General features: G+C 39.8%; 1 protein-coding gene across 1 annotated transcript; it reads left to right on the plus strand.

The window, feature by feature from the left end:
- The first annotated feature begins 12,717 nt into the window (after positions 1-12,717).
- sgsm3 (small G protein signaling modulator 3) lies at positions 12,718-24,434 on the plus strand. The gene is made up of 21 exons (XM_008415796.3): positions 12,718-12,979; positions 16,101-16,190; positions 16,321-16,406; positions 17,012-17,075; positions 17,742-17,953; positions 18,077-18,184; positions 18,369-18,512; positions 18,632-18,827; positions 18,929-19,074; positions 19,262-19,495; positions 19,579-19,761; positions 19,859-20,014; positions 20,099-20,153; positions 20,241-20,290; positions 20,385-20,537; positions 20,637-20,707; positions 21,560-21,608; positions 21,745-21,830; positions 21,933-22,055; positions 22,460-22,520; positions 23,354-24,434. Exons 2-21 carry the CDS (start codon positions 16,184-16,186, stop codon positions 23,435-23,437), a joined length of 2,268 nt encoding a protein of 755 aa, XP_008414018.1. The 5' UTR covers positions 12,718-12,979; positions 16,101-16,183; the 3' UTR covers positions 23,438-24,434.
- Positions 24,435-24,794: the final 360 nt, after the last annotated feature.

Raw genomic sequence — 24,794 nt, forward strand, 5'->3', positions numbered from 1 at the left:
TTCTGCCCTGTCAGAATTTAAAAGCAGAATGTCTTCCAACTTTTTATCCAAACATTTTATGTCTTCAAGACATGCCTGTAATAATAACATCAAAAATGTATCCATTGCGGTTTGCATGTTCTCCCTGTGCATGCGTGGGTTTTCTCCGGGTACTCCGGCTTCCTCCCACAGTCCAAAAACACGACTGTCAGGTTAAATGTTCTCTCTAAATTCTCCCTAGGTGTGAGTGTGTGTGTGCATGGTTGTCTGTCCCTGTGTTGCCCTGCGACAGACCTGTCCAGGGTGACCCAGCCTCTCGCCCGAAATGTCTTGCTGGAGAGGCTCCAGCGACCCTCCCGACTCAACTAGGAACAAGGGTGTTAGAAAAAGGATTCATGGACGTATCCAATGCTGTTTGAATATTTTAAGTGTATATATAATAAAAATAATGGGCCTTGTGGTACTCCACAAATAACCCTAGAGAATGAAGAGGATTTCTCATTCACATGAAGAAACTGGAATCTGTTGGACAGATTAGACTTAAACCAGCATAGTGCTGTTCTCTTGATACTTACATGTTCAAACCTATGTTGCATAAGAGTTTCACTTTTTTATTGCATTAATGAAATACATGTTATTGCTTTCTAATTAAATCAAACGCATCTGCTTTATTTGCATGTGCTTTTTTGTTTGTTTTATGGTTTTTTATACAAAGCAGAGAAATCCAAGTATCGTTTTACTGCAATCTATTTAGCATACGATAAAATAGCAAAAATTGGAAAAAAAAATCACAATTTACCTATTTATCGATATTTGAGTTTGAGGCTTGATCCTTCTAAAAATTGTCTGAGCGGTTAAGCTTCACTTCACAAGCATTAAAGACCTAAAAAACCCATAAATACCACTTCCATTATCGCACCCGAGAGAAATCACTTGCCATTTCGATTTGCAGCCACAGAAGCCCCTTACCCTTCGACTGCAATCTCCCTCGTCCCAGCAGAAGTCCCCAGAGAGTGGGAGAAAACAGCTGTGTGAGAGACTTCTGGTCTAAGCCTTGCTTGACCCAGCCGGAGCTTATTTGCATAGATAAAACTAAAACATGTCAAAGGCAGAGGCCACATCATGCAAGTTACATAAACGCGTGCACTGTGCTCAGAGGCAGCCCTGAAACGCCAACACGACAGCAGAGATGTGCAGATTAATTAATGTGTTTCCATGGTGTCAAGTAAACTCAAGCTGCAATATGCAAATTAAAACGTTCGAACGTACATGAAAAGCATGGAGAGTAGCACCTCTGTTGCAACAATCGAATGCATCTTTAAAGATAGCAGAGATGTTTACATAAGCAGGTTCGTTTTCTCTAATCTATTCAAATTTGGTTCTTTTTTGTCTTCAGAGCTGATAGAGATTTTTTGGTATTATCATTTTGTTGTTACTTTAGTTCATATTCAGTCTAATGTTCGAGCAGATTAAAATGTTCTCTTCTTTAGTGTGTGTATTAACTGACCTGGGGGTCACAGTTGCCTGTTCATCTTCAGGTGAAACAGTTTGACCAAGATTTGAACCGGGCTCAGGCCGTAAATCAGATATCGCATCTGGAACTGGGTTGCTAGTTGTTTAGGTAAATTGTTTTACGACCTTTGCTGTTTTTCCTCTGCTGTCTATCCTGCCTATCCTCCCTCTTTGAAGTTTGATAATAAAAGACAAGCTCTGCCCAAAGATTGGCAGAACGCTCTGTGAACAGCTCTGAGAAGCAGTTGACAGAGTCTTCTCCTTTTGCTGCAGAAGCTTTGTCATAAAATTCATATACGTTGTCTGTGGTTCTTTTATGTAGGTTCTAGGAAAATACCTATCATTTTGGTGCCGAAACCCGGGATCTCTCATACCGACCGCTGTCAGGCAGAGGAAGACGCGCTGAATCCATGCATGGCCAGAGTCAATTGGACCTGGAAAGAAAGACCCAGGAAGTAGAATTCTTCGCTGGGCCAGCGACGTAGGTCCGACTTTGTCTGCCAACGGCGGAGTGACGAGATCCGACTGGACAACCCGAAAACTACAGAAACGTAGGTGAATTTTAAAATGGCTATTTTAGTGGTTTGAGTTCCCTTGTATGATGTCGCTCTGCTAAAACTCTGTGGGTTGAGTTCCCTTGTATGATGTCGCTCTGCTAAAACTCTGTGGTTTGAGAATCCTTGTATGATGTCGCTCTGCTAAAACTCTGAGGTTTGAGAATCCTTGTATGATGTCGCTCTGCTAAAACTCTGTTCGAGGAGACCCCATAAGGGCAAGTCCTCAGGCGGATAGGAAGCTTGTCATTGCTGTGTGGTTTTGATTTTTTGATGGGTAAAATATCACTGGTGCTGAGTTATCTGACAAGGCAAAAACAGATAATGTTGCGCTAAATCATAGAGTCATTACTGTGCTTATATTGCTGGTTTGCTACTGCTGCTTTGTGTGTGTGAGAGTGATTGGAGGTTTAAATACCGCTCTGTATTTTACCTCATATAAAACAGTGGATTTAAGCAGCAAACCTCTTGTGGATGCAATAGGCAAGATTCTCCCACTCGAAAGAGTCGAAGCGGGGAATACCACAACAAGGTATTTTAATTGCTGGCCCACTGAAAAGAGCTCCAGTTCATAGGACTCCCTAGGAGTCAACGAACCTGGACCAAATTTAAATAAATTCAAATAAATAATATTTTTAAGCTGAAATTGCAAGTGTTTTAAATATGGGAAATAAACATTCTTGTAATTCATCACTCGGTAAGGGCGCCGATGGAGATGAAAAGTACATGCTGTCCAGGTTTCCTGGTAGCACTGTACACATGAAAAAATGGAGAAAGAAATACAAAATAGATGGAAAGCTAAAAATTGATCAATGGCAAATAATTGTGGGAATTTTGGAGAGTAGTGTAGAAAGAAAATAGGAAGAAAATAAAGTAATTCCAAGCACACGGAATGCTGTAGCGGTGCAAGGAGAGCAAGCTCCTGCAGCCACCTCTCCCCTTGCTGCTTCAGCAGCTCCGTCTGCTCCAGTATCAGCCGCTGCTGTTCCAACAACACGACTGTATCCCTCCCTAGAGGAAGGGACACAAAACTTATATATCTTTAGACCCTGTACCTTAGAAGAGGTCAGGAAAGCTGTGAAAGGATCAGATGTTTTTCACCTGGAGAAATTTGGAGGTTTATATACCTCTGCCTTTTCCAACGACCGGACAAAAGGCCGTGGAAGAGACAGAGGCAGAGGAGGTCACGATAGGCGACGACCCCAAAATAACACCCCACAAAAACCACGGTATTCAAAAGGCTGCTGGATTTGTGGCAATATTGGTCACTGGGCAAGAAACTGCGCTTCAAAGAATGTTGCACGGGGCGACAAGAGGGGTGGTGGAGTGAGGAGACCACAAATAGGAGAAATCCTCAGCATAATCAGACTTTACCACACCCCAAAAACACAAACCCCCAGTCCAAATTGATGAAATGCTAGAGACATGTGCATGCAGTTTAAGACGTTAAGTAAAACCATAAAAGAAATTGAATTCCTGCAAGAAATCAGTGTATGCAAAATAATTTTTCTTTCCTGAAGGAGGAGAAGCAGGAAAAATAAAACTAAATAATAAATTGTCCTCAGAGAACAATGTTTAATGTATTGTGTAATATTATAACACCAAATTGGTGAAATGATTCTTAGCTGTCTATCTGGAGGGTCAGCGGTCAGAGTAAGGTACCGACCTGGACATTAACCAGCCTCGTAAACTCTCTTAGGCCTTGAGAGGAGGGCTGCCCGCTGACTTCACAGTCTGCAGCACTGAGATCAACAAATTTAGAGAAATCCATTGTTCTCTGGTGAGACGTGTCTTAGATGAAGTTAACCTAAACTTACATTCTACATTTTACAAGTTAATGGTGAACATGATGAAAGAGACTACAGCTTTTAACATGTTTCATGTTTATATGTGTTTGAATAAGGAAATGGTTTATGACTTCTTAAAAAGTTGGATAATAAGTGGCTAAAAGCTATACGATGAAAAGAAAAGAAAGTTATAATTGACTCTTATTTGCTTCTTTCCTTTTCCTCTGTCTGAGCCTCGCTGCGCTGCGTCTGACCTCTGACCTCAGCTCAGATCTGTCCTGCCAATCAGATGACTCCCTCCTTTATCACCAGCTAGTTGATAAAGAAGCGAAAAAGGACAGGACGATTTCTACCAACTGGACACTGAAGGCAATAAAGTGTCCACTGGTCCTAATTCCTTGACATCTGGGAACTGCCATGCAGCAAAACTACTGTATGGAGTCCTGCTAGACGTTTGGAAAAAGAAAGCAAACTGAACTGTTTGCCGCTTGTTTCATTGGTGGACAAAGGGACGGTCTGGACAACTTATAAATAATCCAACACCGGCAAGTTGGACTGACAGGGAGCAGGAGAAGAGACAGAGGGGGGACCAGCTGCAGCGACGCCAGCAGCAGGAGCCGGAAGCGAGAAGTGAGACAGGAGAAATGCGAGATAAGTTATACACACACACTGCTGTGATACACACACTGCTACTGTAATGAGGACTTGCTTGCTTACTTACTAGCAGGAAGGAATTATCTAGCTAGAAAAGGACATATTGAAGGTTTTTAGGTACAATGTTAAACAAAATCGTCCATTTTGTACCCATTAACTCAGTCCTTAACAGAAGGACCAGTGATCCTCTTAGGGCCCACGAGCCATAGATTGGGAAACTGTGAAGGAAAAAACTGTAATGGTTAAAAGTTAAGAAAAAAAAAAACTGAGTGTGATACGGCTAAATTACACCAACTAAAATTATTAGATTCAAAACTAATAATGATTTGCAAATGTTTTATTTTCTTTGAAATAAATATACAAGTTTGGAACTAAATTAAACATATCTAAGTGTTGAACTTAATTGATATTGCAGTGTTGAAATACTATGGAGTATTTCTTTGCATTTAACTGAAACGCTTAACTTAGAGTTTAATTATATAAAGAATCTATAAATTGATTGGGATTGTGTTTGTGTGTTTTATATTGGGATGAATGACAATTGTTTTGAGAAGAGAGAAATTTTACTGCTAAATTGAGTAACGGATAAAATTATTGACCATTTAATTTAAAATATAAAAATCCATTGTTAACTTGTCTGAAATGCGAGGTTAAGAGAAAATCTGAGACTTTAAGCAACCTTGTAAACGGCTACTAAAAACTGATGATTGTGATTAAAAGCAACATTTTCTAGACTTCAGTCTAGAACATTTTAATCCAGATTTGATTGATAGTCAATAAATTCAAAAAGAAATGGAAATTAGAGGATTTGAGGTTTTGGTTTAATTTCAGGATGGTCATTTTTATTTAGGAAGAGTTATGCTTTGATGAATTTGATAACATCTACAGGGAAACCAGTCACCCATGCATCCTTGCTTAAGAATCTTTTGCAGGCCATACATTTACCAGCTGAACTAGCAGTTTGTAAGTGTGCAGTGCACACCACGGAACAGAATGAGGTTTCAAGTGGCAATAGATTAGCTGATAAAGTAGCAAGGGAAGCTGCAGCTGGGAAGCATGGGGGAGACAATTTCTCAATACAGATAGAAGATCCTCAAGTAATAGACAAAGCTGTGTTAAAAGACATGCAAGATAATGCTCCAAACGCAGAAAAACAAATGTGGATAATTAAAGGGGCGACACTGAATGATGATAACATTTTTCAGTAAATAGAAGTCGGTCCTTCCAAAATCTCTATTTAGAGCGGCAGCAATTTTGACACATGGACATTGTCATGTGTCAACAGGGGGGATGCTACAACAGCATTTTACCACATATGGATTAAATTCTTACTTAAAAAATTTTTGTACTGCATGTCCAGTTTGTGTCAGAAACAATCCTCAAGGAAACATTAGACCAAGAAGAGGAAGTTTCCCAAAACCCTCATCCATTTCAAACAATGCATATGGACTTTATTGAACTCACACAAAGTGGACCACATAAATATTGTTTGGTGATGATTTATGCTTTTTCTAAAAGAGTTGAAGTAGTTCCAGCAAAGCCTGCTTTTGACATAATTTATGGGAGAGCTTACATATTGCCTCTGTTTGCTCCAGACTTACAGAAAGCTGATGAAGAACAAACTTTGGTAGATTATATGATCAGGATCCTGAAACAGAAAGAGGTGTTAAATGCAAATTTACTGCCGTCTGACTGTTCTCCTCTACAGGAAATAAATAAAACCACCCCCATCCAGCCAGGAAACTGGGTCTACATAAAGGTCATCAAAACCAGCCCATGCTTGGGAAGGACCCTTCCAGGTGCTAATGACCACACCAAACAGCCGTAAAGATTGCAGCTGGATACATCTCAGTCCCTGCAAGCTGCAGAGAGTGTTTGAACCCCTAAGTAGGCGGAGGGAGGAAGGCCGGACTTCAAAGGGGGCTATTTTTTAGGGTAGCTCGTCTCAAACCCGGTGAAGAAACGCTTAAGATTCCCCGTCTTTAGGTTGGGGGTTCTGACATCTCTGTGCGCCGAGCAGCAATGGGGACTCCATATGCCAGATGGATCTTCTATTGCGCTGTGACAGCAGTATGTTTGATGTTTGGAGGAGGACGTGAGCCTGAGTTCCACAAACACGACTACAGCACCAACCTGTGGTGGAAACTAATGAATAGAACCGCGTATGAGGGACATGCTGTGAACTGCTACGTGTGTGCGCAGCTGCCGGTTTCTATTCACAACTCAGGCCTCCGACCAGGTGACATTACTGACAACAAACAGATGTGTCTCTATGTTCTAAGCACCACACCACGGCGCGTCCCACCCCTAAGGGGAGACAGAGCGCGCGAGAAGGACTATTCAGCTGACCTCCGAATGGGAGAGGCTGTGCAAGGTCTGTTTGGATTTTTAAATTGTTCACTCGCAGACGATGTACTTCCTTTTGCATCATCTCAACAAACTGTATGGAAGATACCAGAGATCATTTCATTAGCAGGAGCTAAACCAGGATCTCTGGGGAACTGTGTCTACAATAATGGACATGTTATTCTAGGGACATTACCTTGGAACTTGTGTAACAAAGTTTACACCTACTGCGAACCGACACAGGATTTCATCGACTGCACAGCCTGCAGGGGTCAAAGGATGACTCCACACTGCAAAGTCTGGAAGGACAACCCAGACTGTGACGACTTGTTTCAGGAGAGGAGTTTCAACATCACGCATAAGACAAAGAGGAAACAGGAGACAACGCTGTGCAGTACCATAGTGCCAGGAGACTATGGTTCACGGATGTTGGCAGATTGGTACTTCATATGTGGAAATGAAGCGTACATGTTTTTGCCGAAAAATTGGGGAGGACTGTGTGCTGTGGTTCCGTTAATCAACCCGATTGCGTTCATCAGGAGAGCACAAGATGATCCACGTACCCGCTCCAAACGAACGGTTATGTCAGAGGTCAAAAGATGGGGAGGCCTAACTACACATACTGGAGTTCCATGGGAATTCAGGATTTGGAACGGCGGAGAAAAATTCATGCAAGGTCTGTTTCCGTGGGTTGGAGTAGGTGAGATTCGGGACCACGTAGAGATAAACAGGTACGGATTACTGCGACTAATCAACATCACATACCAGCTGGCCAATGGCACTGCGAAAGAGCTGACTGAACTGAGAAACATGGTTATGCAAAATCGTGTTGTTCTGGATTTCCTCACTGCCCCTCAGGGTGGGGTCTGCAAAATTATTGGCCCAACGTGTTGCACTTTCGTTCCTGATGAAACAGGAACTGGAGGAACCATTTCTGATGCTCTATATGAGCTGGAGGATCTTGAAAAAAAAAAAAAATATGTGGAGAGTGGAACACGCGGCTCATCCTTTTTTGATTTGTTTTCATGGCTCATGTCTGGTCCATGGTGGACTTTACTGTTAAAGCTCATGACACCGATTCTGATTGTTTTGGTTCTGTTCTGTCTTTTTACGGGTTGCATTATTCCTTGCCTACGAAGTATGTTGTTTAAAACAGTTAACACAACTGTTGTTAGTTATCAGCTAGCACAGGCATCCTATGAGACAAATGAAAATGACTTGTTTCGAGGTTCTGACGATTTTCTGAACAATGATGATGTTCTGTAATCAATAAACAGATTAATTCATTTGCTGAATGATTCCTACACCGAAAATGTGAAAACAAGTGGTGTTAGAGATGAGAAACCTGCATTTTATTTATTTTGCTCTTTCTTTCTTTTGTTTTTGTTCATTTCTTTTATTCATTATATTAATTTAGTCATTGTGTAATTTCTATGTTTAGACTAGGAAAAAAAAAAAAAAAAACATTCTTGCATTTATTGGTTCTATTTTATTTCTTTTCTTTTCTATGCTTGGCTTTTGAATAGGGTTTATACACATGGTAAAATGATAAAAAGGGGGGAATGATAGAGATTTTTTGGTATTATCATTTTGTTGTTACTTTAGTTCATATTCAGTCTAATGTTCGAGCAGATTAAAATGTTCTCTTCTTTAGTGTGTGTATTAACTGACCTGGGGGTCACAGTTGCCTGTTCATCTTCAGGTGAAACAGTTTGACCAAGATTTGAACCGGGCTCAGGCCGTAAATCAGATATCGCATCTGGAACTGGGTTGCTAGTTGTTTAGGTAAATTGTTTTACGACCTTTGCTGTTTTTCCTCTGCTGTCTATCCTGCCTATCCTCCCTCTTTGAAGTTTGATAATAAAAGACAAGCTCTGCCCAAAGATTGGCAGAACGCTCTGTGAACAGCTCTGAGAAGCAGTTGACAGAGTCTTCTCCTTTTGCTGCAGAAGCTTTGTCATAAAATTCATATACGTTGTCTGTGGTTCTTTTATGTAGGTTCTAGGAAAATACCTATCAAGAGCTTGTCTGGGCCTTGGAGCGACGCAACACTGCTATCTTCTGTCCTCAACAGTAACTGCACGACTGCAGCAAATTGCACTGATGTGAACAAGTGGTCCTTGATGTCTCTCTTTCTTTTTTTTTTTTTTTTTATCTGATGCAACTTGCTGATTCATCTGGCTGCAAAATCAAAGTTCATTTGATCAAAAGAACAGACCCGACAACGCCTATGTATTCTCTGTATTCTGTTCTTGTGACTAAACCTTTGTCAAAGGCAGACATTTTTAGGGGGGTGAAGGTTTGGGAGATGTTGTCTAAATTATTTTGAAAAATCTCCTTTTTTTATTTTATGTTATTTTCTTTCCATTTCCGCTTGTACACCTCCCCTATTTATTCACATAGCAATTCCTTCTGCTACAATCATACCTACACTGCACCAAGAATGTTAATTCATCCTAATTTCTGTCTCATTGTCTTCTATTTTTATAATTCGTACATCCCAATATTTTATTTTATTTTATTTTATTTTTTCTCTTCCATCACAAACCTACTATCTCGCTTTTTCTCTTCAATCTCCGCCTGTCTTTTCATTCCTGCCTTGACATTTCTCCCTCTCCCTCCAGCTTTCTGTGCCTGCTTGACGTCATGCTCACTGCAGCACAAAATCCAGAACTTCCTTCACGACACACATGATTTTAAAGATAATAACAATGCCAGTTAGGCAGGTGAACACCTCCAAAAAAAAAAAAAAAAAGAATAAGTAGAGTAGGAGGAAAGATGTGGCAAAATATGATTGAGCCACACCCACACTGTTGTGACATGTCAGGTGAATGAACAGCCTGGACCACTGGGCAGCAAACTGCAGGCAAGGTCGATCGCTTCAGCATCTTTAATGGCGTGACTCACTCTGGCATGGTGCGGCAGACCGAGCATGCAGGCTTAGCAGGCAGTTTAAACAGGGAGGACTGTCATACTGTCGTGTCAGCATTCAGACGTAGACGGCAAGGCAGTCTAAGAAACAGAGAGTCTGACGGGGTGGTAAATAGACATTTATTTTTAGAGGACCAAGAAGAACTTTTGAATGAACAGATGTAGAAAGTCAGCAGGAGCTGAGGGGTAAAATGATGAATGGAAGAGATAGACGCTTTAAATGATCACTGAGTTCTTCTTCCTAAGTGTATGCAACATGTGTTTTCATCTACTGACGATCAGTAACGAGCTCGAAATGAAGCAGCAGAATTTTGCAGTGCATTAGAATTATTTAATTGTCGGCACAGTCATCCTTGACTTATCCATAAAACTGGCTCTTGCTGCCTCTTGTGCTTAAATCCTCCACATAGGGACAATAAACAAGTGCGAGATTTGATACTAGTTTTTGAGGAAAGGAACAAGTAAGGAAGTAGCATCGCAAGAAACATAATAAATTTCACAATTATGGGAAAACAGGAAAAGTTGTGACAAACAACTGATGTATATATTTGTTTATTTATGCAATAGCAGTAGCCACTTTTAATTTCTTATGAATGGTTATGACTGTTTTTGTCATTAATTGCTCATTTATGACAGTATGCTAAAACTAGTCAAATTCTATAGGCAATTTTTGGTTTTGGAGTGTTTAGTAACGGCCCCCATCAGACCAGCACTTTACTTTCCTCTGACTACTTCGCCCCTTTAAGCTTCAGCAGCTAAGCACAACCTTCTGTCATGTACCCTCAGAGGCTCCTCAGAGAGTCATAGCAAATTACTTTACTCTAATAAACCTTCCACTAACTCAGGTTAAATTAAATAGAAGAAGAGCTGGGTGGTTGGTGTACGAACCCAGTCCTGAAGATATAAATGAATCACCTGCTGAATGCTGAGGTTTGCCTTTGCCACCAAACTGGCTTCGATTTGGCAAAGGTTGTGATGTTATTCAGATTGAAATCTAGATTAGTCAAAATCAGCCTTCCTGTTGTTAGATCTATGCATGCTCATGTCATAATGGGAAATTATCCATCCATCCATCCATCCATTTTCTTACACCCTTGACCCTCAGTGGGGTCGGGAAGGGTGCTGGTGCCTATCTCCAGCTAGCGTACCAGGCGAGAGGTGGGGTCACCCTGGACAGGTCGCCAGTCTGTCGCAGGGCAACACAGAGACACACAGGACAAACAACCATGCACACACACACTCACACCTAGTGACAATTTGGAGAGGCCAATTAACCTGACAGTCATGTTTTTGGACTGTGGGAGGAAACCAGAGTACCCAGAGAAAACCCGCGCATGCACAGGGAGAACATGCAAACTCCATGCAGAAAGACCGGGGCCGGGAATCGAACCCAGAACCTTCTTGCTGCAAGGCAACAGCTCTACCAACTGTGCCACTGTGCAGCCCAATGGGAAATTAAAGAGAAGCAAAAATAAAAAAACAAAAAATAAATAAATTTAGCAGAGCCTCTAAAATAAACAACTGTGTTTGAGATGAGTATTTCTACATATTCAGCAGCAGACTTGAGGGAATGAAAGAATTGGAATAGCAATTAGTTTCTTTCATGGCTGGAGTGCAATGCTAGCCTGAGGGTAATGGGAATAATTCCTCCAAGACCTAAAGGTCAAGTGGCTGAAATTTTTCTTTGCTTTCTCAGCGACCTGTTTGTCCAAAAAATATACAGTCCCTCTGACAGTAATTGATCTGGCTGATCTTTTGGGTTGAAATTGATGCTTCCATCAAGCAACGAATGCTCAAGCAATGTGAAATTTGGCACATTTAAAGAACAAGCCAACAATTCAAGTTCAAATCATTGTTTTTCAAGGCATTTAACTATTTTTGTGGCTCAACACAGTTCCCTATTGCTGAGCTGTTCTCTGCTATCAGGGAGTAATACCATGTCAATGAATTGTTAGAAATAACACATTTATAACAGAAGTACATTTGAACAGATCCCATCTTTCGTTCCTCTCAAGTAATTTCCATTTCTGACGCCACTTTTGGTAGGTTCTGACCTATACAGGCTGTGACTGTTCTGCTTTAATTATAGAGATGCTATGACTCACCTCTCAAAGTTTAACCCATGTCAAATTGGTTCATATCAGTCATTAAACCACCCACATACAGACAGCTGTCCAATTAATGTGTTTTAGGTCTGCTTTTAGTGCTCAAAATATTATTGCTAAGCTTTTAAAAAAGAAAAAAAATAGCTTGGGGCAAGCAACTGTGAAGTTATTGAACAAATTGGCAAAAGTTTTATTGTGTTTTTAAAGAAGAGTACTGCAGAGAACAGACATGGTTAAAATGTTTAAATATTTACTTTTGTTTATCACAAATAACAATGCTAAAACAACACATTTTCAATAAATTACAAATGAAAACGCAATTAATACAAAACAAGTAACAAGTGGTTGTCTTGCTAATGGTTCTTTTCTAAAAATTCTTTTTTTTTTGTATTATGTTTCAACTAATCTGTAGCAGCATGTTTTGTCATTGCAGTGTAATTTGATGTATTTCTCCCTATAAATGAAGTGAATTCACTGATGAGAAAATGTAGAGTCTGTTTTGTGTGACTATTTAATTCTACACCGTTGGCACGATTTTGTGAACAAGCAATATTCACACACATACATTTGTAGGGATTTAAAAAAATCCCTACAAATGTAGGAAAGGAATATAAAATACATAAAAGGTTTTAAAATTGCAAAAACAAATCAGACCATTCAATGGAAACATAAGACCTAATCTATCTGCGCAGATTATTTAAATATAAAACACAACGCACCTTCTGTGGGATCATGACAGACTTAACATACGATGTCGTAAAAGTTCTGCTCTAAATCGTGACTCCCTGCTTTTCTGGCTCGGGTATGAATGGGGGGCGTGGCCATGCGTAAATGAATGGAACACATCAGCGCAATCGTCACGCAGTCGTCGTCGCGGAAGGATATTTTACACAGAAGGTGCTGCTCCGGGATGTAGAACAGGGAAAACCCTTACGGTGTAGGAATACACAGGAGCTACATTTCGTTTTTAGCAGGTGCACAACGTAGATAATGTCAGTAATGAGAAGCGAGTGATAAGCAAATGATATGTTTTTTTCCCCCCATATTCAATAACAGAACGTATTTTGAGCATAACCCGGATCCCTATCTTTTCTCCAGGAACAATGCCACGGTAAGTAAAGTGAATCGGCTGTTACGTTGTATGCAACTAGCATAAAGCTAAATGTAGCATGTTTGGCTAGCATCTGGAGTCTCCGAGAGTACGTAAGATTGCCATTATTTGAATTATTTTGAATTCTATAGATGGGGAAAGTGAGCGTTTTTACTACAACAATGGTTTCATTTGGTCTTTTACATCTGCGGACAAATGTCAACGCGGATAAAATATGTTGCATAGGAAAATGTAGTACATTGTTATCGGCTGCACCTGACGTCAGCTGTGGCTTGACGTAACGGTAATTTATCAGCTGACAAACTACATTAAAACCACAACAATAAACAACAGCGGTGAGTGCTTGCACTGTCTGTTTCATCTGGATCTTGCATATGAGGTGGGTCTCTTATCGCTTAGATGTCAGTATTCTAGTATGATACTTTTTAGGAGCTAAAAAAAAAAAAGACGCACGCTTCAGAGATATTAATCAGCAGATTAATATCTTTGCTTTCTGTAAATGAGTGACTTCACAATGCGCTTTTGATTTGATCACGATCTTGAGGGAAATGGCAAACAGCAGCATTGTGTGACACGTGTCTTAATGAGGAAAAATGAGTCACCGGTGTTTGGGTCACTATGAGGAACAACTGGAGGCGGTGTTCGGAATCGCAGTGGTGGTTTTTGCTCGGCATGGTTTCAGGGCGACACACAACTCTTTGATCAGCGTGAGTTTACAGTGCCGCTGTTAAAAAGCTGTTGTTCTCGGCTGTGCTAATTGAAAACCAGGATGTTGGTCGTTGCTGCTGGTGTGGCAAAGTGTTTGTCTACTTTCTGCAAACATAGCAGAGCAAAGCCACACCTATCGAAGCTGAGCTGTTCTTGTGTTTGCTGTAGTAAGTGATGCAGCTTCAGACGATGGCAAGTCATAGTTTTCCTTCTTTGAGAGAAGATGGCTTTTGAGCTAGACAATAAATAGTTGCTTTTCAACCCAGTCAGTGTTCCTTAGTGCTGACTGTAATCAGAAATAAATAATGCTAAATCTACACAAATCTACACGGTGTACTTGAAACTTTCTTTTCAGCATATGAATTACTGTTTGTTCCAGATAAGCATGTGGCACGATGTGTTTTTCAAAGTTAAAACTCGATTAAAAATACCAGAGTTACAGCAGTGGTAGACAAACTAACATTTAGGAAATTGTTCCCTATTTGATTTTGGTTCATAGAAGCAAAGGAAACACCTGAATATAGTGGCTCTCTTTGTCACTGTGCAGAATATTCTTTGTTTTTGCCATTCTGGTATTCACAGAGTGGAATCTGGAGCATATCTAAAACCACTATTAACCTGCAGTTTTTAGTAGTTTGGGTTATCTCCTCAGGTAGCCAAATTGCAGTCGACGTCTTAACAGACTAGTGAGGTGTAGTAGCTTTCCTTCTGCAATGATGTCCTCATTGCAGTATTTACCAATATTATTGGCACCACAACATTTTCTTATGTCCTGCAGCCCTAGCATGATACTATGTCTTGTGGAAATATCAAAAGGACAAGACATATGTTAATATACTTCTGGTTAGCCCATTTGGACTATGAAATTAGCGATGAATGCAGTAAGACAACTGTGAATTGTTTACAGCCAAGTCTTTCTTTGTTATGAGAGGTTAAGTTATGTGTGTAAATGGCTTTCTTTGTGCAACAGTTTGCAGGAAGCGTTTTACAAAGTTCACTGGCATGTGATTAAATCGGTAATGTTGTAAGGAAGTGTCTACACTTCTCTTATCCCCTAGAGTTGCACACAGAGCTTCCCTGAAAGTACTTGGCCATCCTCCCAACCTCAAATTGATTCATCATCTCTAAGTCTTAAATCCCCCTCCAAATGCTGTGGGCCGGCTGCTAGAATGACTCATTCTTCCACGGGGTTTGCATAGTGGTGAACGTCTTCTACAGGTTACGTTTTTGAATGTTGCTTCTTTAGTTTTTGCTTGGATTCAAAATGACGTTCCTTCACAAAGCTGTTCAATCGAAATAGGAAAGGAATTTATTTTCCCATAACGGTAAAATGCTTGGGGTGGATTGACATGATTTCAAGTTTGTTGATGTAAAAGACTCATGGTAAGCAACTTTTGGCACAGAAAACTGTATTTTGCAGTAGTGTATTTGATATGCGCATTTTCTATTTTTACAGTTTTTTTTTTTTTTTTTTGGGTTCTTGTTAAATTTCAAATGTGCAATAATGGACTGTTTCATATTCAAATTCATTCAGGTTTTCCAATAGGAGCATCGGTGCAAAACCAAAGCCACTATGAATTGTCCTTGACTCATACTAATGTAGAAATTATTCAAGTAGTGAACATAAATAAAAATTCTAATGATACCAACTGAAAAAGCATGTCTAACTTTGGCAAACAAGTCGCACGTTCACAGAAATGAATTTTATTGTATCTGAGTTGATGCGTTAAATAAGCCTTTGGTAAGCGCAACACTTAATTTACAAAATGAAAACTGCCATGATATCTTTTTTTTTTTTTATCTTTTATGGGGTTATTTTCCCTTCTTTTTAATGGAGAGTTCCAGAAATTTATAAGAAATAGGGATGCAAGTTTGCAGTTGAGTTGATTAATCTCATTGACTACAATTGATAATCCTCAGTTTTCATAAAAAAGCACAACTTTTCTCTTGCATCAACAGAGACTTTCTGTATGAAGTCTGTTTTTTTGTATGATATGCAAAATTAAAAAAATAAGCATGTTATATTTTAATATTTCTTGTGTGTCAACTGTATTAAGTACTGACTGAATCATTTTCTCACGCATTATTAAATGTAGATATGTGTATAAAACATAACATGAACCTATTCCTCCAGGTTGCTGAATAGGACAGAAATAGTCAAGATGTCAGCAGATTTGAATTGGCTGCACATGATCTGACTGTAAGGATTTGTCTAAACTAACAATTAGTTTTTGTAGTTTTGATTCTACTGCAGCGTCCTGTAGCATTAAAAACTATTGATTTTTGGCAACATGTTTTATCTTGTGTGGAAATGCTCTTGCACTCGTTTATTGTCTAATTTTTGATAACTTTTTTTATTTTGTGCTGTTAAAAATACGCAAAAAATGAATTTGCAATCCGTTTTCTTCCGCAGTTGTTCCACAGACTGACACTCACCTGATGTCTCTTCTCTGGATGGTTCTTTGTCTCTCTCTGTGACCTCAGTTAATCGACAAAATGTCTGGTAATTAGTTCCAGCAATTTTTTAAATAATGAATTTATTGAATGCATTGGTCTATACTAGCCTTCTTACTTCATTGTGTCAAAGGATGTTTCTCACGTTGACTTATTTTTTTTTCCCCTCACTGTGTTAGGTACTTACACACCAGCACCTGGCGGATCTTTTTCTGCCCTTACCCCAAGCATGTGGCCTCAAGATATTTTGGCCAAATATCATCAAGTGAGAATCTGATTTAATTTTAGGCACTGAAATGGGTTGATTAAATTATTTTCAACAAGATAGCATTACAAGCGAGGACGTGTCCAAAATATGTTTAATGCTAGATCAGTTACTTGTTTTAGCAACTGAAGCCAAAATGATGGTCCCGGTATAAGTAGTTTCTTATTGTAAGACGAGAGATGATGACTAAAGTGAAAAACGTAAAGTATACCATAATTTTCACTTAAACAGATATGTTTGTGGACAGTGTTTTGATAGTATTGTGGTTTAATTTGCACATTTTGAGTTCTTTTACACAAAGCATAATAGATTTTTCAGAGGGAATCTGTGAGGATTAACAAATCGCTTCCCTGTGAATCTGTTCCGGTTCAGCAGTTCTCAGTCCGATTCGGTTTTGTTTTGAAGAAACGACTGGCAAAAATGCAAAGAGTAATTCAAATGATGTGTTACTATATGGTATTTTTCTTCCATTAAATGATTTATGGAGTTTATTGTAGTAAAATAAACTGTTTATTTGTTGAAGAATGTAATCTTTGTCTGTTGTTCTGACGCATCTTGTATAAGTCATGCCTAATAAGAAATGTGTTACTATGTCATCTCTACAGAAAGATCCTGCAGAGCAGCCTGAACAACAGTATGATGAGTTTGGCTTCAGGATAGATATGGAAGGTATTTTCACACATAAAACACAACCGCTAGCATTTTTCCTTTAATCCTCTTTTTATAAACTTAACTGGTAAAATTCCCCACATATAAACGAAGAAGAATGACATCTTTGTATCTCAGTACAAAGACAACACATACCGAGTTCATGTGATCGCAGAGTCATTTTTCACCAATTCTTTTTCTCATCCTAATAGATGAAAGCATGTTTTGTGCTGCCTTTAGCACCATGTTTAACCGTCAGTGTTGCAGCTGCAGCACTGTGTTAGTACAGACGGTGCTTTTTGTCAGTTACTGATTGCTCAAAGTTAATGCAATTTCTCTAAATGTTTCCAAGCCGTCCGTATTCTTTTACTGTTACCAGAACAATACTGGTGCTGCTTTTTCTTACTTTAATTACCTATTTTTATCAGTGCTGAATTCTTATTTTACGGGGAAACCTATTTATCAGTATCGTTACGGTTGCCTTTCACAGCACTAGTGTGTCTCATTACGTGCTCTGAGATTTTGTTGTATAGCTTTTTCATATTTGGTGAATATCTGCTGCAATTTTGTTTTGAAATACTTTTTTATTTTATGTCTGAATCATTTTATTTACAAAAGTACTTCCTAGTGTTAACATAACTGGAAAGGCTAGCCTCGCTAAATTTTGACATTTTCCTCTCCTTTAAGATGATGGAGAGCCCAAGATCAGGTTGGGCACAGAGGGTTCACCCCAGCGTGAAGACCCCCAGCAGCGGCTTCGCTGGCAAGCCCACTTGGAGTTCACCCATAACCACACGGTGGGGGATCTGACCTGGGATCTCATCGATCCCGTCCTTCCTCAGTCGGAGCGTCTGCGTTCTTTGGTCCTTGGTGGGATACCTCACAGCATGAGACCCCAGGTAGACATGTTTGCTGATTTGACTAAACATGGAACAGAAAGAGCTTTTCCTATTCTTAATGGTGTCAGTTTTAATGCCAATAACTAACCTCAACGTTTCTCTTTTCTTTCTTAAATTATTTAGTTATGGATGCGTCTGTCTGGAGCACTGCAAAAGAAGAGGACCTCAGAGATTTCCTACAAAGAAATTGTCAAGAATAGCTCTAATGATGACACCAGCACAGCTAAGCAGGTAAAATCTCCAACAGTATTTAAGTTCACTGTATGCATCACACCCTAAGCTATGGTTAATTTGATTTATATCATTATGAATTACTCTTTCTGTTTGTAAATCATGTTTTTGTTGATGAAGAAAAATGTTGGAATATAAATGTATAAGTTGGGTATTATTTAAAATGATAAACTCTGCCTTCCAGATAGAAAAGGATCTGTTGCGGACCATGCCAACCAATGCATGTTTCAGCACTCTGAACAGCGTGGGAGTCCCAAGACTGAGGCGGGTACTGAGAGGTCTGGCTTGGCTCTACCCAGATATCGGGTACTGTCAGGGCACTGGCATGGTGAGAACATAGAATATTACTTCCTTAACTGCACTTTTACACAATTTATTTATTTTTTTCATTTTTAGTTTTTGGCCTCTTTGTTAGACTGTGATTTCATTTCATAAATGTTCATCCAGGTCATTTCCTGCCTGCTGCTCTTCCTGGAGGAGGAGGACGCTCTGTGGATGATGTGTGCTTTGATCGAAGACCTCCTTCCTCCGTCCTACTTCTCCTCCACACTCCTGGGGGTCCAAACCGATCAGAGGGTTCTGCGGCAGCTCACCGTTCAGTACCTCCCTGCCCTGGACCGCCTCCTCCAAGAGCATGACATAGGTTAAAAACTGAAGATGAATTCTATATTTGGTTTATTGTCTTTCGTATTAGGTGTAGTGTTTGGCGAGTTTACGCTGCGCTCGTCTTTCTTTTACATGCAGAGTTGTCGCTGATCACATTGCACTGGTTCCTGACGTCATTTGCCAGTGTGGTGGACATCCGTCTGCTTCTGAGGATCTGGGATCTGTTGTTTTATCAGGGCTCGGTGGTGCTCTTCCAGATCACACTGGGCATGCTCAAAATTAAGGTAAGAACGCTACACCTGTCTCAGTCTCAACAGGCTGATGCAGTCAAACACCCCCCGCCCCCCCTGCCCCCCAAATTAGAAAAACATTGTGTGCATAGCTGGAACTCTTTCCAAGTTTTCTCACCAACCTGTAAAATGAGTTTACATTATTAAGCATTATTCTTACTGAATTTTACTTTGACTCTAGGAGGAAGAGCTCGTAGCGTCAGAAAACTCTGCGTCCATTTTTAACACTCTGTCAGACCTGCCAAGTCAGTTAAAAGACGGGCCTGCAGTTCTTGGAGAGGCTATGCGGATAGCTGGGACGCTATCCCAGGAAACTTTGGAGGCTCATCGTCACAAGCACCTGGCCTATATTCTTAACGAACAGGCGCAGCTCAACAATGGAAACAATTCCACACTCGGTACCAATCTCAACAAGGTTTGTTGTACGCTGACACCTGCCTGATTGTCAGGCATGTTGACCGTCTGATTAAGGTCTTTCTGTTTTTTGTGAATATTTAGGTGGTGAGGAGACAGTCCCTGCGCAGGAAATCCACACTGACCTCTCTGCTGTTTGGGGAGGATGAAGCCGATGCCCTGAAATCCAAAAACATCAAACAGACAGAGTTGGTTGCTGCTCTAAGGGAGGCTATAACTCGTACTGCGGAGCACTTCCACTGTCTTGACCCACGGCATTCCAGCACTGTAGGTCCAAATGTTGCTTTGCACTTATAAGCTTTGACTTTGTCGTTGTAACACCCTGTGTTAAGAACCCCATCACTCTTTGTCGTCTCCTCTCCAGGATCTGACACCAGACTACTCCATGGAGAGCCACCAGAGAGACCACGAAAACTTTCTCGTGGTGTCTCGTAACAGACGGAGACGAGCAAAGGCTTTGCTGGATTTCGAACGTCATGACGACGATGAATTGGGCTTCAGGAAGAATGACATCATCACCGTGAGTTGCACTAAGACGCTCACTACCGTGTACGATGTATAAACTCAGCTTTTGCACTTACTCCCCCTCATCTTTCTGTGTTAGATCATTTCACAAAAAGATGAGCACTGTTGGGTCGGCGAGCTCAACGGCCTGAGAGGTGTGTGCTCTTTATTACTTCATCATTAAACATTACGTTGCTAATTTGTTTTCACATCCATTATTTATTTTCTCCCTCGTGTGATAGGTTGGTTTCCAGCCAAGTTTGTGGAAATTCTGGATGAAAGAAGTAAGGAGGTAAGCTATCGGATGCCCGTCCGCAATATGCACACAGCTTTGGACATCTGTTCCTTTGCATATTCTACCAACTGGTGCACCTGCCTGTGTCCAGTACTCATTAGCAGGTGACGACTCTGTGACGGAGGCAGTGACTGACCTGGTCAGAGGAACCCTGTGTCCTGCCCTGAAGGCCATCTTTCAGCATGGATTAAAAAAGCCCTCTATACTTGGAGGACCTTGCCACCCATGGTTATTCATAGAGGAGGTAGTTTTGTTTTTTTATTATTATGGCCTCATAAATGAAATGGCTTTTGTCAGGTTCAAAATAGAAATGCATTATTCTACCTAATGTGCTTTTCCTCAGGCAGCTAGTAGGGAGGTGGAGAGAGACTTCAATTCTGTCTACTCTAGACTTGTGCTTTGTAAAACATACAGGTAAATGCAATCTTTTTTTGTTTTCATTTTTGGATAAATCGATCTATACTAAATGAATATTTTTCCAACAGAAAAACCCAGCCTTTTTATGTGATGCACCCTCCAGCATAACCTTCTTACTACATCTTTTTATGCTAAGAAGTATTTGAAGTATTTATTGTCATGTTGTAAAATTATTCAAATTAAATTCATTTAGATATTCACAGAATCATAATGCGATTAAAACTGAATGAATGTAAATTTATTTGAGCGTGGCTTACATGTTGACAAACGTAAGGAGCCAGTAAGTCAAAAGTTAGGCTACAAACGGGCAACGATTGCAGCACAGAGTCTGTATCTGCAGCTTCTACACTCTGCTGCTGCGGTTGTTAGGAAACTTATAGAGCATCCAGACCTACATTTATAATTCAGTACCAGAGATCACTTCTGAAAAACATCTATACAATGGTTCACTGGCCAGGAATCAGACACCCCATTTGTCATGTTTGTTTTGAAATGGCACAGACACACACATTGCTGTGGACTATAGTGAGAGAGAGGGACACACTGCACATACATCACTGCAAAGGAAAGTTGCAACTACTGTTAAAAACTGTAAGAAACTTAAAAAGATGAAGTTTTAAACATGGTTTGTCAACTGAATATAGTGATGGATTTTTAAAGTCTGTAAATCATTGCATCAGTAAAACAACATTCCTGATTTTTACTTACTAATTTGCAGTTGCAACATTGTCAAGGGTCCTGCCCTTCTTTGCATACTGAGTGTAATATGTAACAGGAGTGTGTCGGAATATTAATTTGTCATCCCACTTGTTATGGATGCATCAAGTCACCGTCTCTGTTGTTTACTAGGTTAGATGAAGATGGAAAAGTGCTGACACCTGAGGAGTTGCTGTACAGAGTGAGTGTACAAAACGGTCCAAATAAATTATTTTATTTTAATCTAACGAAGAAGCAGTTTTTTCTATTTGTCTGTTTTTCACCGTAACTGATGTCTATATTGTATTAAAAGTAAACCTGTCTGGTTTTTTTTCTAGGCAGTGCAGGCTGTAAACATGAGCCATGACTCTGTACACGCTCAGATGGATGTCAAGTTCAGATCTCTCGTGTGTGTTGGCCTGAAGTGAGTTTTCTCACAAACACACACGTTTACCAAAGGTTTCACATATCAACTTCAAGAAATGTAGATAATACTTGGTTCCTAACTTTGCATCTGTCTCTCTAGTGAACAGGTTCTCCATCTGTGGTTGGAGGTGTTGTGCTCCAGCATGGCTGCTGTAGAAAAATGGTATCATCTGTGGTCCTTCCTGCGCAGTCCTGGTTGGGTGCAGATCAAGTGTGAGCTCAGGTATTAAGACGGGCGACAGGAAACCAAAATATTAAATAAAAACTGTATGTGTAATAAGCTTATGCCTCTGCCCACACTTTTTCACTCTGTAATTTGCATGTTTGTCATGCAATATAAGCGTTAATTTGCTTGCGTACGTACATTTGTTGGACAGATTGTCATACTTGACAAAAATTAATATTGTTAAATATGCTATTTTCAATTTACTTTGCTTCTAAAACTCCTGGAAAGGCAGCATTGCTTGAGTTTTAATTGAACTCTCCCCTCTGTAAGAGGAAGTTTTGCACCAGTTAAAATACTGTTCAGCGTGTGGATAATGGAGTAAAACCTTCAAAAGGGAAACTTATTGACACTACAAGGCCATGGTGTTGAAATAAAACATACTTCTGTTTCTGCATCCTCAGGGTCCTGTCAAAATTTGCCTTCAGTCTTTCTCAAGACAGTGAGCTCCCTGAAAAGAAAGTGGTGAGTAGAAGACATGGTGATAACATGGCAGCAAAATCAATCTAATTGTCAGAACAGCCTGTTGCGTTGAGGAGAGACAACCTTGATGATGTCGTACCATTTCAGAAATCTGCTATTCTGAAAGCAGAAGTTGTGGATGTGCTGGTTCAGCATCACCTCTTTAGTTGGGATCTCTAGGTAACCTGAGTGAGACTGCGGTTGCTGTAAAAATGACTAAGATTAGTTATTAGTTGAAGCCAATTCACAGTTTCTGCTGCAAACACAAAACCTCCCACACTGACTCAACAGTGCCCCTTTATTTCAGCTTCAGGTTTTATCCCAAACCACTCATGCCCTTTAGACTTTCTCATCGTCAGAATAATCTGCCAGATAAAACATAAGAAATTTATATATTTTGAAGAAATGTGCATTTCTGCAGATCTTCATAAGCATACACAGTCAAACCCCCAACATCACCCTAAACGTTTCCTTAACTTCATCCAGAGTTGCAGATACCATGAATTGATACTAAAACAGCTTTTTTAATATCTCATGTTCAAATATTTCTGTGGAAATCTACAACTAACCCTCTTCCTTTTTCCCCCCCTCATCATAATTTGAGTTTTATCTTCCTCCCTCCCCTTTTAGTAGTTAAAATTAGAATTGCACAACGCATATTTTTTGTAAAACTACAAAAGGGGGCAAAAAAAAGCAAACACTGATATTCCTAATAACGCCAAAAAGCATTCACGCCGTTTCAACTTCAGATTTTGATACTTTACAAACACAAACCTGAAAACTACTTTCCTTTTGTCTGTATCTTAATTGTTTTGTGTTTTTACGTCGTCTTTTAGGAGAAAGAGCAGAAGCCACTGAAAGAAGGAGTGCAGGATATGCTGGTGAAACATCACCTCTTTAGCTGGGACATTGACGGCTGAGTGCACAGCAGAACATCTGATTTACCCTGTGTGCTGCATCTTCGTATTATGCTGGTGTAGATTCTCGGCCATTCAGGACATAACAATCCAAAGTTGTTGAGCAGAGAGCAACTGGACTTCTTTGTTTTTTACCTTTCACCAAATGACGTCTTCAGTTGTCAAGATGGTTGGAAGCAACAGGCTCATAAGTGGTAGTCAGAGGAATCTCTCATTGCTTCCAAACTTGCTTAGAAGTGAAGAAGCTTTTTTGGCAGGGGGGTGGAGGGGGACGATTTTTAAGAAACTAAAGAAATCCAGTTGCTTTCTACTGCACACTAGGGATTGAATCTTGGTGTTTCTGATGTATTTTCAGCTAATTGCAATCCATACCTTGGATAATTCTTTGTTGAAGTGGCACAGCCACTTCAGATGTGTTCTCACCCTGAGAGTCATGGGCACTAAATGCACCAAAGTAATGACTGAAACCCCAGTAATGTCCACTTGGTTTGTAAAGACTAAAGTTCGGTGCATACTTTATTTTTTATTTCTGTCCCGTTTTCAATGTTTTGCCCCCAGAGTTAAAAAATATGTCTAGAAGCTGAACATTCCTGTCGTACAGAATAACCTGTACTGCTATGCTGTATTATTTCATGAACACTACTTTGTGCATGAATTGTAAGTGCACATTCAACACTATTTTAACATGATCCTCAGTTCTTCATCCTGCTGTAAACTCGTATATTTTAGGACCAAAAAAAAAGGAACATTCCTAACCATGGGGCTGTAAAGATATAGACTATTTTTGCGAAGAATGTTACTTTCCTCAACTCTCTGAAATTCATTCCATGTCATGTTGCACATGCCAAGAAAAGCCTTTCAGATGGTGATCATGAACTGTGTGTCTGCTACCATGATGGGGGTAGTAAAAATGCACTTATCGTGCATTTAATGTGTAGAAAGTAGCTACTTTTTGTGTTGCATCAATATGTGTTACATTAAAACATCTATATGATCAAAATGTTGATGGTTTTTATTTCTCTGTAGCAACAGTTTTTGACTACTTTAATTTGTAAAACTATTAAGAGAACTGCTTCTTACTGCACGTAAAAAATTGAATTGATTGCTGAAAATGTCAACTTGATTATTGCCATAGAATAGTGCATAACCGTAGCTTGAACACTATAAACTAGAGGTCTACCCAGAGATGTTAACATTTCCATATTTAAATGCACAGAAGAAACATCAAAGCTTAAACTCTGGGGGGAAATATGTCTGGTTTAAGTTTTAAAGATAAAATAAGCAGTTATAACTCTTGAAGTACTCAACGTCTTGAGTACTTCAAGTTCAGAAAAGGTTTCGCCTACTTTTGAACATTTTC

This window comes from Poecilia reticulata, chromosome 8 (genome assembly GCF_904066995.2).
Source record: "Poecilia reticulata chromosome 8, P_reticulata-male-v2, whole genome shotgun sequence".
Classification (NCBI taxonomy): domain Eukaryota; kingdom Metazoa; phylum Chordata; class Actinopteri; order Cyprinodontiformes; family Poeciliidae; genus Poecilia; species Poecilia reticulata.